This window comes from Manis pentadactyla, chromosome 16 (genome assembly GCF_030020395.1).
Source record: "Manis pentadactyla isolate mManPen7 chromosome 16, mManPen7.hap1, whole genome shotgun sequence".
Taxonomy (NCBI): domain Eukaryota; kingdom Metazoa; phylum Chordata; class Mammalia; order Pholidota; family Manidae; genus Manis; species Manis pentadactyla.
In genome coordinates, this window is record NC_080034.1 from 33,988,265 (window position 1) to 34,007,074 (window position 18,810).

At 38.0% G+C, this 18,810-nt stretch overlaps 1 protein-coding gene across 1 annotated transcript in view; it reads right to left on the minus strand.

Annotated features, from left to right (window-relative positions):
- Window positions 1–18,810, minus strand: part of DNAH8 (dynein axonemal heavy chain 8) — a 353,325-nt gene that overhangs the window by 160,008 nt on the left and 174,507 nt on the right. Inside the window, exons 44-53 of the mRNA XM_057494308.1 lie at window positions 17,405–17,583; window positions 12,726–12,913; window positions 10,281–10,367; window positions 10,079–10,186; window positions 9,010–9,144; window positions 7,347–7,508; window positions 5,224–5,470; window positions 4,859–5,100; window positions 4,630–4,770; window positions 3,091–3,328 (exon numbers count right to left, since the gene is read on the minus strand). Coding sequence (XP_057350291.1) covers window positions 3,091–3,328; window positions 4,630–4,770; window positions 4,859–5,100; window positions 5,224–5,470; window positions 7,347–7,508; window positions 9,010–9,144; window positions 10,079–10,186; window positions 10,281–10,367; window positions 12,726–12,913; window positions 17,405–17,583 — 1,727 coding nt within the window. The remainder of the gene's footprint in view (window positions 1–3,090; window positions 3,329–4,629; window positions 4,771–4,858; window positions 5,101–5,223; window positions 5,471–7,346; window positions 7,509–9,009; window positions 9,145–10,078; window positions 10,187–10,280; window positions 10,368–12,725; window positions 12,914–17,404; window positions 17,584–18,810) is intronic.

Consider the following 18,810-nt stretch of genomic DNA (forward strand, 5'->3'; position numbering starts at 1 on the left):
TATAAAAGAGTTCAAGTTGTTCCACAATCTCACCGTTTGTTAGTATTAATCTTTTTAATTTTAGCTATTCTAGTGCCTGTATAATGATATCCCATTGTAGTTTAATTTGCATTTCTCTGACAACCAGTGATGTTGAATATCTTTTCATGTACTTTTTTCATCATTCATAAATCTTCTTCAGTGAAGCATCTACATAAATTTATTGCCCATTTTTCAAAATTTGGATTGGTTGTCTACTTATTATTGAATAGTAAGAGTTCTTTATATATTGTGGGTAAAATTCTTTTGCCAGATATACAGTTTTCAAATACTTCTTTTTATTTTGTGGCTGGAGTTTTTATTTTCTTAGCAGGGACTTTTAAATAGATTTTAATTTTGATGAAGTCCAGTTTATCAATTCTTTATACTTTGGGCTTTTTGGATCCTAAGAAATTTTTGCATGACCCAAGGACACAAATATTCTTTATTTTCTTCTAGAAATTGGTTTCAGTTCTTATGTTTAGGTCTATGATCTATTTTGAGTTCATTATAACAATGAATTTTTGTGGATAGTGTTGTAGTTTTATAGTTTCAGTATACAGATCTTACACATATTTTGTTAAATTTATCCTTAAATATTTCATTTTTGGATGCTATTTTAAATGGTATATTAAAATTTCAATTGCTAATTGTTTTTTGTGAGCACATAGAAATACAACTTATTATTATATATTACCCTTTCATCCTGTGACCTTGATAAATGCTTTTACTAGTTTTATAACTTTTTTTGAGGATTCTACATGTGGTTGTATCATCTGCAAATAGAGAGATTTACTTGCTCTTTTTCAGTCTGTGGATATTTGGTTTTTTCTTATGTGTGTTTATTTACTACCATATTGCACTGGCTAGAACCTCTAGCACTTCTTGAATAGAAGTGGTGAGAAAGAACACCTGATCTTGGAAGGAAGTATTTAGTCTTTCATCATTAAGTATAATTTTAGCATTTTTGTAGATGTTCTTTACCAGAATGATAAAGTTCCTATTCCTGGTTCACTGAAAGTTCCATCATGAAAGGATGTTAAATTTTGTCAAATGCTTTTTCCGATTCTACTTAGATGACTATATGGTTTGTTTGGTTTTTAGTCTACTAATATGCTGAATTACATTGATTGGTTTTTGAATGTTAATCCAACCCTCCATTCCTAGAATAAATGCCTACTTGGACTTAACATATTCCCTCTCTTATATACCACTGGATTTAATTTGTTAAATTTTTATTAAGATATGTGTGTCAATGTTTTTGAGGGCTACTGGTCTATAGTTTCCTTTTCTTGTAATGTTTTTCTCTGATTTTGGTATCAGGATAACACTACTTATGATATGGGCTGGGAAGTATTTCTTCCTTACATTTAAAATATTGTGGAAGAGTTTATATAGAATTGGTATTACTTCTTCCTTACGTAATTGGTAGAATTCACCAGTGAAATCATCTGGAGATGGAGTTTTCTTTGTGGGAAGGCTTATGACTATAAATTCAATTTTTTTAGTAAACATGGAGATATTTGGGATATCTATTTCTCTTCAATGAGGTTTGGTGGTTTGTATCTTTCAAGGAAGTTGCCCATTTCATTCACATTGTCAGATGTACTTTCGTAACATTGTTTCTAATAGTCACTTCTTATTTTTCAGTCTGTAGGGTCTGTAGTGGTGTTCACTCATTCATTCTAGACAGTAATTTAGGTCTTATGTTTTTTCCCCTGATACCTCTGGTAAGAGATTTATCAGTTGCATGGATTTTTTCAAAGAACCATCTTTTGGTTGCCTCTGGATTCTACGAGAATTCGTACCTAGATTTAAGGATGCATTTAACTGTTAGCTTGCATTTTGAGTTAGAGCTCCCTTTTATCATCCCAAACCTTTAATAGCATCTAATCATGTGCTATAGAATTACTGGTCATTCTAGTTAAAGATGGCCAGCTAAAAAAAATTCATTTACCTCAGTCTCATTATAAAAGCCCTTTAAAACACAGACTTTCACTTAATTTACATTTTCAGTATGATTCTCCCACTCTCAAATGTGCCTAGTATCCCCCAAGTCTAGGAAGCCATGTATTTTAATTTTCTAAACAAGAATTCTTCAGTCTTTGGCCAGGATGTGGCGGGTGAGTTGTTTGGCAGCATGGCTTTGGAACGAGGATCTAGAGGTCTGTTTCTTAAACACACTTACAAGCAACCCTCTGTTTTTTACCTTCACCTTGGCCCCAATTCCTGAGCCCTATGAAGGTTTTATGATGTACACTACATTGCTTCTCAACTCTTCCCATTGCCAGTTCAGGGTTTACTTTGCCCAGTGTGCTAAGTCAATTGCCACTTACCTTTCTGCTTTCTTGTTCTCAAAATGTTATTGTCTTTCTCTCCTGTTCTTTTGAGTTTATACATTAAAACAAATAAACAAAAAACCTTTGCTGTTTGGGAGTTTTAGGAAGAATGAGAGGTAAATACAGTTTTTAGGAAGAATGACTTTTCTTCTCTGGGGTTTAGAAGAATTGGGAGTTTGGCTCTGGATAAAGTCACCAAGCTCAAGAGCATTTTCTTAGGGAGAGGTGGGCTGGGCCCTGCCACACATGTATGGCTGGGGGGCTGACGTAACAGCACTGGACTTTGCCAAGTCCGCTCTGTGTAAGCAGGACTCCACCTGCTTGGTTCTTTCTCTATTTATTCTGACATTTCCAACAGGGAAGTTGTAGAATTGATCTGTTTTTGCATCTTGAAGAATCTCTACACTGCACTGTATTCTCTACACTGATGGTCTTCAAGCGTTACCAAGTACACAATGCAAGAGGTATTCCAAACTTATTTATGCCAGATTTTCACTAAGGCCATTCCAAATGGAGAAATCCAGAGTCTCTATACCAGTTCCTAGCATGGCCAGTATATAAAATTCTACTATTCTTTGCATATATGCCCCTTAAAAATAGTATTATCAGTTATGCCATTCATAACTGGTTTAGTATTTCCATAAATAAATAAAGAGGCATTTATGGAAGTTAATATTTTTCCCATTTAAAAAAAGAAGTCCTTTTATTTCAGGTATAATAAGTCTGCACTTACCATAATCAGTAACATAAAACTCAAACATGGTTTGATTCATGCTTTTAGGTATTTCTGGTAAGTCTAACTTGCTTTCATGATTTCGTAAAAAGGCTTCAAGCTTGTCTCTGCTTTCCAATTCCAGAAGGGCTCCTAAACTCCACATCAGGGCAAACACAAATAATTTATGAAGATGTTCAACACATGAAACGCCACCTTCTTCTTTGGAGGGAACTAAACCTTCCAGAAGATTGAGAGACTGAAAATATTCAAAATACAGTAAAATGAATTTTTATATTTAAAATTTTTTAGGTAAAAAATTTAAATGATAATAAATTTAAAAGCAGGAGGGAAAGAGAAAGAGAACAAATGTATCTCCAGGTCAGTGTCTTACAGCTGAGAGCATTTAGAAGAAAGACTATCCTGCTTTACACAAGCCGCATGATCTAGCAGAAAGGACACCAAACAGGGAATCTGGAGGTGTGGTTTCCACCCCAAGCTCATGCAGCTAACCTGAGTCTGTTTCCTGAGCTGAAAAGCAAAAGACCCAGACCAGATGTTTTCTAAGGTAGTTTCTGGTTCTAAAGTTTGGTTGTTCCAAATTTTCTACATCAAATATTTTGTTTCTTTTTAACATTTTATAGGACTCAGAAAACTGTGGCCTTGGGAGCCAGCCACCTGTTTGGCAAATCAACTTTTACTGAAATGTGGTTACACTCATTCATGTGTACACTGTGTCTGGCTCCTTTCGCAATGCAACAGCACAGCTGAGTGGTTGGGACAAAGTGTGGCAAAGCCGAAAATATTTACCATCTGCCCCTTAGGAAAAACTGTGCCAAGCCCCATACAGCATCAGAAAGAAATATATCTACAGTAAGACATCCTCATTCCTTCAAAACAAAATTATTTCAAGATGAAATTTTCACTTACATTATGCATTTTAAAGTAATTACTAAATAATTTATTGATTTGGGCCTTACATATTGTTTCTAACCTACCCTCCCTCACTGACTCCTATCCCTTACACTAAGAGAGAATCAAAGCAGTGCTATGGGTAATAAGAGCTTGCCAACAGACCAGAATCAGGAGAGCCCTTAAAAATCTACGGTTAGTTCTGAGTTTTCCAAAAACTGATAAGGAAAACTGAGTATGGGGCAAAAAAATAAAATGCTACAAGCTACTCAGAATTGTTCAAAGGTCTTCCCTATCTGAAATATACCAAATTTGCAAAGCCAAGGTTGCCATCCAAGTTTTCCTGCTTGCCACCATCTCCTTTCTTGCACTTAGTGCACATTCTGGAAAGGTTACTAAGCTTGATGGTGGGAAAGATAGTAGTTTGTTCTTCCCCTGACAAAACTCTCCCAGAAAGTGAAAATAATAAAGAGATGGCAATGAAAACATTAGTGAGATCTTTATTTAAATCAAACTTTAAATCAAACTTCTCTAAGCCTTTCACAAAAAGATTTCTATGGACTGCATGAATTTTCTATTTCAGATGCCTCTAAACTGCAACTGAGTGGGGAAAAAAAATCTCAGTAGTGAGTATACACAGAAACATACTTGCATAATATAGTTGCACTCTAAGAGCTGCATTTTGGGGTTGAGGTTGAGTTTCACGTATGTATATACATCTTCGAATATTTTATCATACAGAGTTTGGAATACAGAAGCTTCCTGTGCAGTACGCTTCATCAACCACGCCTGTAGCAAAGAAACAGAATCACTATTTATGAAGGAAATGAAACATGTAAAGACACAGGGCATGCTTTTTGGGGTCTCTTGTCCCCACCTGTAATATTGGCCTCCAGGTGAGAGCTGAGCTGCTGATATAGACCATGCCCATCCTAGAAACCGTGGCAGGAGAAGCGTTCTCAATATTGTGGACTTCAAACAAAAGCTTACAATTAGGGGCCATGGGGATGCGATCTCCATTAGCTAATGTGAGGGTTTTATTGTCGTCCAACACAGAATTTAAGTTCTCAATCCAAATGGCATCTACAGGGCCATCTAAAATGAGGAAAATGTTTTCACCTGCAAATAATCAAAACAGAAAATCACGTTCCATCTGTAGATAATTAAAATGGAAAAACGAGTATTGTGTTATTAATAGGTTGGCAGGGGGGAAAATGATGGCAAAAGAGAGTTCATGTGTACCTTTTTTAGCTTTTAGTGTTTTTCTCCACAGAGTGGAAAAAATCCCATCCGTCCAGTCATTGGTAGCAGTGTCCAGTCTGCCAAACATCTGAGGTGCAGTGATGGCTTTTGGGTTCATCCGCATCTCCCTGTGAGGCTGCCCGCATTCCGCCAGCGCTTTCATCAGGATGGTGATAACGGCTGTCTTCCCGGACCCACTGGGCCCGAGAGTCATCAAACCATGGCGGACCAGCGAGGTCTCGTATAACTACGAAATGAAACAAGCAGTTGGAAAATGTGACTAACGAGTCTCTTGCTGACGTTCACATAAGCAGTGTGCTGAAATTTAAGAACCTTTAAATAAGCTCTTCGTTAAAGTAACCAGATCACTATTTAAAAGATGGGAAAGTGCAAAAAATGTTTTCTGCGTCACTAGATGTGGAAAGAAAATTAGCACGACGTTACAAAACACTATGTGATAAAGTAATGGTAATGTGTAACTTGAATGACATGTTGGAAATAAGTGATTCAGGATCTAGTTTTCGCTTCTCAAACTACTTATTCCTTGTGGTTTTTGGCTTGCTGACACCTACGGGAGCCTGCGTTCTCTGCATCCAGTATGATGATGTTGCCCCCTAGTGACGAAAATTAGCAACAGACACCATCCCAGTGAAGACCTAAGTCACACACACACCGGCCTCCTGGTTCCCCAGAAGTACAGTTTGAGTTGAGGATGCTGGGCAACGGACTTATTCAGGGAGTGCTCCCAGGAGAAACTGACAAGGGAACCAGGGGAGCGGGACAGGAATGAGGTGAAGTCAAACAACATGTGACTGAGCATAAAGTCCTGTGGAGGGCACACATAAGACTGGTCCGTGGAGCACTCTGGGATGCAAGTCACACTGAGGTGTTTGTTCTGCCTGGAAGCACGGGGACTTGCCTCTCCCCCTCCATCACCTGCCAGTCCTTCACTAAGGAGAGGTTGGTCTGGCCTGAAGAAGTGGTGAGCGTGGGCTATGAAGAGGCACACAAATACTGTAAGAGATTCAAGGAAACATACTAGAAGGTGGAGAGTGTCTGTTATGACATCCTTAATAAAAATAAGAAGTCGGAGTCTCACAGATGATCAGAGGTAGAATTTGACTCATTCTTCTAACATTTTAGATAAAATGTATTAGTACTGTAACAGAGTTTAAAACTAACAGAGACACTGGCTGTAACATTATATTCAAGAGTAATGTTACTGACATCAAATAAGAACTCAGTATTCTAGACCCACACCCACTGAGATGACTAGGATTTTAGTACTCATTAATATTGTATGCCTATCATGTATAACATGTTTTCCCCAAAATTAAAAGAAGTTTTTTAATGGCTTCCAATACATGAGCAATTAAAAAAACTTTGCCCCATATAGTTCCTTGTAAGATTTGGATATGTCTTAAATACTTGCACTTCTTATAATCTGGCAAGAACAGTAAATTAAAATAAGAATTGCTATTTTTCAAATGCAGATTTTAACACTCTCCACAATTTCAGCTCCTTCATTTTCCTCAAGTCCAAAAATACTTCCAAAGCCTCAGCCTCTGCCTCAGCTTCTTGACTTCACTGAGCAACTGGCTGGATGGCTTTCACAAGGAGGAAATGTGATGGACAGAAAGACACCAAGAGATACAGGCAAAGGATCTGAATTTCTGTGGAGGTGTGAACATGTCCACGCACAGAGCAGGAGCGCAGTAGCACCCCCAGATCCCTCAGGCCCCACATGCTTCGAGAAGGCACTCAGCTATGAGCACCAACCGCCAGACTTGCACAAGAAGCCAGCTGGGTCGTTCCATCCACCTGGGTTTTATAATCTACTGTCCCCTCCCAACTGTTCTTGGAGATTCTAGCTCCATCCAACCTTCCCCACCAGGTGTAAGTAACCTCGGAAATTACTGCTTGTTTACTGTAAGGCAGGATAAATCCATATAATCCTTCAAGGACCAAAACATTCCCCCTGAGGACTCTTCTTACAGTGATGGGTTTTTATTTAGTTTCAACATTTATGTCAAGTAAGGCAAGTATCGTGAGTTCTCCTTAAACGGCACTCTTTACTAACAAACACTTATCTTTATACTAATAATAGCTTAAAGTTTCTTTACCTGCACAAGTTTGAGATTCCAGGGTGGATGGTTAATCAGACCTTCTATCTGAACCTGGTTGGCAACTGCAGCTTGCAGTTCAGCATAAGTATTACTGTCCAACTGTAATCCTGGAAACAGGTCATTGATTAAGCTGAGGAACAGGGGTTCATCTTCATCAACCTAAAATGGCATAGAATAAATTAACTCATTCAGTAATTATTATCAACTATGATAACAATAATATAATAACTAATTGTAACAAATAATTATCGACCAGCTAGGATGCTCACAGCACTTATCACGTCATGCCCAGAGAATCATTTATTACTCTCCAATTAGAGTTACACCTTCTAGTACTGACTACTGAACGCCACCACTGAATCCACATTGCCTGTAGCATTGTGCCCAAGGTCCCTCAGCATTTATGTCTTCTACAGTCTACTGCTCCAAGGTTTGATCTCATTATTTTATCGTATGGATGCTCTGCTTCTCCCAAACAGGTATATGCATTAACCTTAAAAACATGCAATTAATAGTCCCTACCTCATGAGAACAGAATATTAATATTTCATTTAAATTAGGACAATATCTATAACCTTGCCTGACTGGCTCATCCAACACTGTCTGGAAAACTCCATGAGAGCTGTGTTCTGCCTTTCTTATAAGCAATAGGTTTGAGTAAACTGACTCTAATCTTTATTTGCCATGTCTTTAATCCTAGATTACCCCATTCCCAAAAGCTGACCCATTCTGACGTCTTCTTATTCTCCAAGGCTCCCCTGATGCCTTCCGGAATTCTTGTTCAGGGGTTTCAAGAATACCAATACTAAGGGGGGCAGTGAGGTATACTGGAAGGAGCAAAGGATTTGGCATTAGAAAGTCTTGTCAGTTTCTGTTAGGCTTCTTCACTGATTGTGATTGTGGGTAAGTCCTGCACACTTGGTAAAGGCAGTAAGCACAGTAGCTACTCATCCCCCACAGAACTGCTATGAGGCTCGAATAAGGCAACACCCCTAAAATACTTTGTAAATAGCAATGAACTACACAGATGTTAGTTGTTAGTTTTTGTAACTAAAATGTGAGCTTCCTAAGAACCATTTCACACTCAACCATGTACTTCTAGGACATGGACACAATATGTAGTCCTTGAATACATAACTGCCCAGCCCACTGGCTCATTCAAAGAACCTGGCTGTAATTGTGACAAGCTTGGAAGAGGTGAAATAAGTATTATGATCTCCACAGCAAACCTCCAGTGCATTTTTGGAAAATAGAATGTGTTGATGTTTTGGGAAAGACATAGTTGAGATAAGCTAGTTATATTCTGAGAAAGCAAAAGGTTCTCATGGTTCCCTATGAACCCAGATTTTTATGTTTAGAATTTGTGTTATGTTATGAATAATGCTAGAGGATCAGACTGAAATTTGGGGGCTGGAGCCCAACTGATAAGGCCTGTTTAATGGCACACAACTGAGAAGAGGATGCATTTCTCGCCCATGTTGGTCTCACAAGGCCATGGGGTTTTGCTGCCTTCTGGAAGCACAGTGACCACTTTGCACACCCATTATTCCTGCAATTATTAATGTTCACAACTCAACATGAGCCAAGCCCCACTTGTCCACTGAGAAAAACAAACAAACAGATCAAGCTCTTGAAAGAGAAGTGAATTCAGAGAAGATACCAATTTAGAAAGGTTCATGTCTCTCAGTCCTCTCATGACAGTGCTCAATTCACTATCCTCTGGTCGGGCTCTTTTTTGAGATCCAAGTGTCCTCAGTACAGATAGAATATTTCTCAACCCAAAGTCATAATGAACCTAAGATGGGAGAAGAGGGGAAAAAAGATTACTTAACTGAAAACTCTAAAAGTAGACTCTCGATAGATAGATAGATAGATAGATAGATAGATAGATAGATAGATAGATAGATACATACATACATACATACATACATACATACATAGATAGATACATAGATAGATACTCGGACACTTGTATAGTTTTGGAGTGGCGGAGTGGCAAAGTTTTATTAGCTCAATTCTCCCACTATTCCTGTGACTGAAAAATGATCACTCCATTGGAAATATCCAGCTGTATGATACCGTGTTCACACCTTAAGTATCTTTTGAGAATAGCACAGTCTGAGACAGTCTGGATGTCAAACAGATACAACGTGCATAACCAAGGGGTTATATACTACTTCCTTCCCTTTCTATAATATTCTTGAAATTACAAAATTATAGAGATGAAGAAAAGATTAGTGGCTGCAAAGAGGCATTTCAGAGAGAGGTGGGTGACACAAGGTAGCATGCAGGAAGCTTGTGGGAGAGAACTGTTCTGAATGTTGATTGTGGTGGTGGTGACATGAATCTACACAGGTACCAAAACTGCATAAAAACTACACACACATACACATACATAAGCACATGTACAATTGGAGAACTCTTCATAAACTACGGACTATACCAATTTGGTTTTGCTACTGTCCTATGGTTATAAGATATCAACATTGTGGAAAGCAGGGTGAACAGTGTCCAGGACCTCCTGGCATTTCTTTGCAACTCCCTGAGAATCTATAATTTTTTGGAAATAAAAAGGTTTTAAAATATATAACCAATAGGTCAATAAATTATATTTTAGAAATGAGTCAATGAATTTTTTAACTCATTGATTAGCATTTATCAGGGTAATAAAACTGCTAAGTAAAATAACAAGTTCTACAGTGAAAGGAAAAATAGATGTACAAAGTTACCTGTTTAGTAAGTTGCTCTTCACAGAGCTTGTAAAGAACATAAAACTTTTGGGCCAAGATAACATTTTCAAGAAAACCACAACTTGCAAGCTTAACTCGTATAATAATCTGAAAATGAAGATGGTGAGATTTTTCAACAATTTGAGTGAAAAACAGGTAAAGAACATAAATTATATTATGCTTTTAAATACGGGTCCCCTACCTGTCTATCAGGAACCATCATAGCAACAGTTCTGAACTGAATTTTTAAGTTTTCTGGTAGTTCCTGGCGCCCAGCATATCCAGGGTTCTAAAAGTTAAAATTATTTAATTTTAATTGCTGGTATAATTTTCATTTCATGAATACAAATACATTTCAAATCCCTGGTTCAGATTCTAAGGTGGTTTTGAAAAACTTTAAGTTCATAAAACAATCCTCCTTTCTCAAAAATGTGTAACAGACCATCTACATTTATTAACGTTACATCACTCCTTCATACATATTTCCATTTTCATTATATCAAAAAGTCACACACAGAACTTACTCTCACAAAAATTAAGCATCTGTGTATCTACCAGTTAAGAAAACAGAAAAAAAAATGAAAGAAATCGAATAAATACTATATACTTGGATAATTATGATCTCAAATAATGTTAAAAGAGGAAGAAAATTCAGGATTTCATACTGCTCAATTTACTTTTTGTCATTTAATTTTTATTTCACCTCTTTAATTACTCTCTGCAGTCAGAATTATAGAGTTCTTTGACTGACACAGTACCCTTAAACGACCCATGGCATTGAGGAGAAATAAAGATGGGAATGAGGAGAAAAATACTGAAAAGGGCCAAAGTATAGTTGGAAAGGAAACTAAGGCCTCATAAGTAGCAACAGGTAAGGACAGGTCAGACCCAGAAGTCCCAAGGGAAAGATTAGAGGTTGAAGGACAAGTAGGGCAAAGAATGGCCAGTCATTTCAGGAAAGCGTATGAAGCAATCTTCACTCCTTGAGCATTGACTGAGCACTGCCAATAGGCCAGACACCCTGCTAGACCCTGGGTACACAGACATTGCTGGTCGCCTCTCAACACTCCTTGCTCCTTCTCTTGTCACAAAAAACCACCACCCAGATTAAAAACTATGATTCCCAGCCTGCCTTGCAGTTGGCATGGTTAAATTCTACACCCCAAGATGCAAAGAGACACACTGCACAAAGTATCCTCGATGTTTGTTTGAAGGTGATTGACTTAATCACCCAGCTGCAACAAAACAGAGATGCTTCTGCAGCACCGGGGGTCATAAAGTGACCTTGAAGATGGAAATCATGATGGGAGTAGAAACATAAGGATCTTCAGTGAATAAATCCTTATGTGCTAAGCCACTATTTTTCGTGTTTCAATTAACAGCCTAGTGCAATACTTCATTGATATTTCCAATATTATTCTTAATCCAAGGAGAGAAAGCTTCTTTACATTCTTCTAGGCCATAGTGTTACATTGAGTAAATTTATACATACCCTTTTCTGAGTTATAACTCAGAAATAACTCAGACCATCTCTGGATTATTATTATTTACCCCCAACTGTTTTACTGGATGTTTGCTTACAATAAAGCTTATCAGAAACTTTCTGTTTTGCTTCTGATAATTTATCTTTGACCACTGGGACAGTTAAAACTCAGAGTATTTTGTGTTATCATGCAATTTAGAGATTTACCTGTATAGAGAAAATATAAAAACACTAAGTAGAACTGGCTCAACATTAACTTCATGTCTCCAATTCATAGAAATTCCTGTTTATTCATGCCTTTGGTTTTCTATCTTTACAACAGTGTATAGCAAAGTTCTGCCTACAGTTACATGACAACTGAATTTGTTAACAATTCTTTGGTATAGGACTTTGTTGAATTATTTTGGAAACTTTAAATTATTTTTATCATCCTTTATTAAGTGTCAGAGAAAAACCAAGTATAGAGGTTAAGTAGTCAACATTTGTTGTTAGACAGCAATGTCTTTCTCTAACTGGCTGGGTGCTTGAACAAGTTCTTAAACCTCCCTGAGCCTCAGGTATTTCGATTATAAAATACCCACTGAATACAAAACTCAGCACAGGCCCACACTTCCCTGCCCCCTTGAAGTTAGGTGTTGTCATGTTAATTGCTTTAACCAATGGCTTGTGACTTGTGTCACTTCTGGACAGAAACTCTAAGAGCCAAAGCATAATTCTTCATGTTTTCTTTTTCCTTTGCTACAGGAACCAACAACAACTGAGACAGCACCAGGTTAAGAACATAAAGCAGACCATGCCCTCTCCACCCCTACCTCATCAACCCACGGTACACATGGAGCATGAGGGAGAAATAAATTTCTGAGGTTTTAAGCCACTAAGATTTGGGGATTGTTACTGTAGAAATCCTGTCTGATATGATACATAAAACATTTAGCCCCCCCACTTCACACATAGGTACTCAATAAATAGTAGCTATTATTATCAATAACATTATTACTATTTTATATTTTGTCTGTGCTATTTTTACTATTCAGAAAAATTATATGCTAGGAGAGAATAGCTCATGACCTCTGGATCATCATTTACCCACTAATATATGCTTTCTTTTACTTAAGTCTATAATGATTAAACCAATCAAATTGCATTTACAGCCTATGTTCTCACCATTGTCAGGAAGATTCCAAATTCTGGATTTAAATCAACACAATCACCATCAGAAAAAATGAACTGCTTTTTCCTCTCTTTTCTTGCTGTCAAAACAATATAAATTTGTTGGGCTGCCACTGATAATACTGGCAATTCAATTCTGTTAAACTCATCAAAACAGCCCCAAGAACCTGATTGGGCCAGACCTGGCATGAAAAATGGTTAATTTGAAAAATTTTAGTTGGTATACACCTTTGTGCTAGCAATCATTTCTTTAAAGTGCTCTCAAACAATTACATATTGAAATACAATTTATATAAAATTTCATATCTGGCTACTTTACAAAGACATATTTAATTCCAGTGAAACAGAGAGGTTTAATTATTTGCATATCATCACCAAAACGATGAAAATAGTGCACTGCCAAAATGAAAGTATAGACATGTCATTACACCCAGGGATGCTGAAGGGTGACAAAATTTGATTCAGTCTGGAAGTTTCCCCTCCAGAGTGATGGGAATGAAAGGAGCCACAATGTTTGGGGAAACTGACAAAAAAGGGGATGGCCCATTTGGGTCAGATCACTATGTTCCTTTCTTGTTGCAATTAGGGAAATGTCAGGATGGTTGGTGAGCAGAGAATGGCCAAAGGGATTTTTTAAATTTCTTACAAAATCCAACACAAAGGGAGAGTTGATGCATGAACATTGCTCCTGTCTAATCTCTAACTGTGAAAACTTTCATTGTCTTCAGCTGCACAAAATTCCCTTCTTTCATTATTTCTTTTATATATTATGACTATATCCTTCTTTTATTATTGTTCCCCACCCCCAGTTTTTCTCCTCTCTTTTGGATATTGGAACTTATATATCTATCCCTATGACCCTTAAAATTTTTCTGTCAAACTTTCTATTTCTCTTAACAGTGTATTTTCTTGGCTAGATATTCCAAGTCAAGAGAGGTATTCTTTTTTAACTTACATTTTCAGTTTCTGATAATAGTAGTCCCCTCTTATCTGCAGGGCATATGTTCCAAGACCCACAGCATATGCTTGAAACAATGGGTAATACTGAAATCTATATAAACTATGTTTTTTCCTACATATACATACTTATGATAAAGGTTAATTTATAAATTAGCCAAAGTAAGAAATTAACTACAATAATAACAAAATAGAACAATTATAACAATTTGCTGTAATAAAAGATATGAATGTGGTCTCTGCCTCTCTTAAAATATCTTATTATACTGTACTTGCAGTTTTTCTTATGATGTGAAATAATGAAAAGCCTATTTGAGGAGATGAAGTGAGGTGAATGATGTAGGCCTTGTGATGCAGTGTCAGGCTATGCCCAGACCACAGTCGGAAGGAGGAACATCTGTTCTGGGCCACGACTGACAATGGGTCAATGAAACCACAGAATGAAAAACTGTGGGAAAGGGCAGAGCTACTGTCTTCCGGTTGTTATTTTTCACAGCAGCCTATTTTTCTTTAATTGGTTGTAAGTGATGAATTCTTGAATCCCTCTGAAGCTATTAATTTTATTTACTCTTGAATTTTCTTCTGTTTCTTCATCAGCTCAGTGGTTAATGGATTTCTTTGCTGTTTGGGGTACCTCCCTAATTTCTTCAAACATTTTGTCACACTTTGTAATCTCTGCATGTGTGTGTCTCTCCTCGCCCCAAATGCAAATTCCTGTTTGCAGGAGGCACGGCTGCCCTGGTGATTTGGGGCAGGGATGGGAGAGGCATGAGGGCATCCCCTCTGGGTCTGGGGCTTGCAGTCTGACCTGGTGTGCCTGCCTCTCTGGCACAAGCCCCAACCTGGGGTTGATCTTCGTCAGGACTCCCACTTTGGAGAGCTGTGTTACAGCTTTCACATGGATGAAAAATACTGGAGAGAGCCACTTCCTTTCCTCTCTTTCTGCCTTCTGCTGTGATTGTGGCATTCCAGGGCATGCCTTGAGCTCCAGTCCGCTTCTTTCAACTGCCCCCGACCCTCAAGCCAGGAGTGATCCACAGAAGAACCCTTCTCTTTGGCTGGAAGATGATTCTTGGGGTTCAAAAACGATTTCACAAACAGGCAATTATAGAGAGTAATAGGATGAGTACCCTTGTACCCACCTATCAGATCTTTACAATCTGCTTCAGGTTTCATTCTAAAGAATAAAATATTAGAACTACAGTTCAAATCCATGCATGTCCTCATTGGATCCACAACGACTCCTTCTCCAGAGGTAGCCTCTGTTCTGAATTTGCTGCCAGTGGTTTCTATGCATGCTTTTAAATGACTACTGCTCTTACGCATGTATTCGTGAACATTATATATTTTACTTACTCAGAATCTGTAGGCATCTGTTTACCTACCAGTACTTTACAATATGAAATTCTTTGATTCTTGATCAATTTGGTTTTCTTCATTTGTGAAATGCCTGTTCAAGACTTTTTCTCATTTTTTCTATTAGGTTATCTTTCACTGACTCACAGGCATATTTCATGTATTTGGGATACTAATCCCGTGTAGGTAATATATGTTGCTAATGTCTTTTCCAAATTTCTGGCATGGCTTTTCTCTCTTCGGTATCCACTGATGAACAGCAGTTTTCAACTCAAGGTAGGCAATGTGTCTACCTTTTCCTTAAGGTTTGTGATTTTTTTTGTATTAAAAATCCCTTTCTACTATGAAACAAAGATGTTTTCCTTTATCATCTTCTAAAAACCATATAATTTTGCTGATCACATTTAGGCATTTAATCCCCAGAACTAATTTTTATATATGGTGTAGGCATCCAATTTTTATATATGTCCAGATCCAATTTCCCTTTAAACATTAATCATCTATTGTCCCAGAATAATTTATTGTAAAAGCCTATCTCTTCACCACCAATTTACAATACTACCTTTGCCCCACGTCAAGTCTCCTTGGCCTGTTTCTGCACCCTCCATTATATTCCACTGGTCTATTTATCAATCCTGCACCAATACCACGGTCTCTAAACTATGTTCTAAATGATATCTTTCTGAAAATATCATTTTCTTACATTTTTGTGTGTGTGGTTTATCAAAATAAAATTTGTGTGTTGATTTCATATTCTAGTATACTTGCTAAATCCTGTTTTTCTATAGATTTGCTGAGTTTTCTCTAGAGGCTCCCATATGACTTGTAAATAATGTTTTGTGTTTCTCTCCAGTTTCTATACTTGTGTTGCTGCTGCTCGTGTGCCTTACTGCACTGGGTGACCTGAGCACAGCCACGAACAGGAGTAGTAACAGTCGACTCCTTGTCGTACACCTCATCTCAAAGAGAATGTTTTCAAAGTCTCAACAGGGTGCCATTTGCTGTGGATGCCCTTTATCCAGAGAACCAAATGGATGGGTATCTAGGGGAAGAATCTAAGAACAGCAAGTGTAAGGGACCTGAGGAGGGAGAATGCTTCCAATGCTTGAGGAACATTAGAAAGGCCAATCTGGCTGCACTAGAGTGAGCAAGGGAGAGCGTTAGGAGGTAGGGTCCAAAGGTCAGAGCAATACAACATGGGGGGAAGGAGCAGGTGTGACTGAATAAGACAATATAGGACCATTATAAGGACTTCAGCTTTTACTCTGAATGAAGCCACTAGAGAGTTTTCAGCAGAAGAGTTGTGATCTGACTTACGTGCAGAAGATCACTGTGCTGCTGTTTTGAGAATAGAATGTTGGGGGGAAAGGTAAACACAGAGAGACCAGTTAGGAGGCTTACTGGAACAGCACAGGTAAGAGGTGGTGGTTGGCTTGAACCAGGATGACAGCCATAGGGATGATAAGAGGTGGTCAGATTTACAGGTATTTGGAAGGCAGAGCCAGTAATGTTTGCTGACAGTTTGGCTGTGAGAGAAAGAGAGGAGTAAAGGATAAGGTCAAAGCTTTCTGTCTGAGCATCTGGATGAGTGCAGTGGCAAGTCAGTGCAAAGGCTGGGGAAGGAGTAGATATGGAAAGGGGAGGTCAGGAGTTTGGTTTGGGATATAGTGAATTTGGGACTATTAGATATTTAAGTAGAGATAGATGTCAAGTAGTAAATATCAGTTATATATATGAATCTGGAGTTTCAAGGAGAAGTCCAAGCTAGAGATACAAATTTGATCATGTGCATAGTATTTTGGGGGATCTGCATGAGATCACCAAGAGATTGCATATAGATATAAAAGAGAAGAGCAAGAGCAAGAGCACCAAAAACTGAGTTCAAGGCTGAAGTGTTCTCAGATCTTTGTTCTCTGTCAGAGAAACTACCTCCCACCTATCTTTCAGGATGTTCTCAAAATTTCCCACCTGCTGATGGCTCCCTTTTTGTTTTCCACTGTTGCTATGCTTTTTAAAAATCTCTCATTTCAGTAAGATTTAATGCAGGAAGGGAATTCACATGTGTCATCAGTTGGCTATCTTGATTCTATCTCCTCCACCACTGTTCCAGGCAATAATAATTTTTTTTCATTTTCATAATCCAATATACATTCAACTCCTGGGCTATAATGCCAGCAATAGTATGGAACCATATGAGCTTGATGCTGTCCAGCCATTTTTGACCCAGTGAAATGGCAGTATGGTAGGCATCCACCTGTAGTGTCAGTTATGTGGGATTATATCACTCTAGATTTATATCACAAAATAAGTGCAAAAAGTATACATTCCCCAAAAGTAATTTAACACTGTTTGACACTTACCTTTAAAAATCCTCCCTAGTCCTCTGAAATCCATTTGATCTGAGCAGTTAAACACAACCACGTATTTTCCCAAACATCTTCCCATGTCTTTTGTCGTTTCTGTTTTGCCAGTGCCTGCAGGTCCTGCTGGAGCACCGCCCATGTTCATCCCCAAGGCCTGTGCCAAGGTGATGTAGCATCTGCAAATCAGATGCCATGTGGTTAATGGAGAATAGCACATATTATAGTCAGCGCAAGCATAAGTCTGACGGGGCTGGAATGGACCTGTTTACTTGAGAATCTGAGCAGCCCATATGAAAGAGACAGGCTGGAGTACCTGATATTTGTGAGAAGTAGTGCAGTGTGTGCAAAAATTTCTTGTAACAAACTTCTGAACTCCTCAACCCTGACTTAAAACCTTCAGGACTCCCTTCCACTGTGATCAGGATAAATCCCAAGTCAGAGAACCAGGTAAGCCATGATGTGCTGGCAGATGTTAACAACTGGCTCTCCAGGAAAAAAAAAAAATAATTTCAGTGGTACAAATACTTCCACCAGTGACAAGCTACCAATGTGATATCACAAAATTGGGAAGACATGCATGTAAGTGCCTCTTGCAAGCTGGTATAAGCCAGCTCCAGCATACCACTGAAAACAAATTGTTTTACTATGAGGTGTTTTGCTCACTAGACAGGTGTGAAAAATAATAAAATGAATCTTGTATCTATGATCTAGTTTCAGGTATATGTGTTTCAGATCGAAGTAAAACTTAGTAAAGCTTCAGGAGGCATGAAGCTTTACATGTAAACATCAATGGAAGGAAGAGAAAAAACATGACAAATTTATGGCACTGGGCATATAAAGGGAGGTCAGATCAATCAATCCAGGTCTGAAGATGTAAATGTGTTATAATTTTACCTGGGGGCAACCCTATTTAAGTTAATGACAAAATGAATTGTTCTATGACCCAACTTAAGACAATTCTACAAACATTTATTGAGTGTCTTCTGTGCACACCATATTGAACTGGGTGCTGTGGGATACACAGAAATGAAAGGACCCAGTTCTTTTCTAGTATCACATACCAAAAAGAACTGTGAGGCGATCTGCCATTGACTGGAGATCCAGACATGGCCAAGAAACTTCACTTTAGGCATCAATTTCCACAGCTGAAAAACCAAGAGACTAAACTAGAGAATCTCCAAGGCCCCTTCCTTCTTTACAATTCTAACAACTTCTTTTACGGTTCTAGAGATATTTTTCCATCTTGCAATCTAAAATTCATTACTAAATTACTCACAGTAAACATTCAAGCTTGCTTTTATTCCTTGATCTTTTTCTTCTTCATAAAAATGTAAGGTACATGTATGTTTAAGTAACAACTATGGTTATTACATTGATAGACTGACTTTGATGAGCTAGCATAG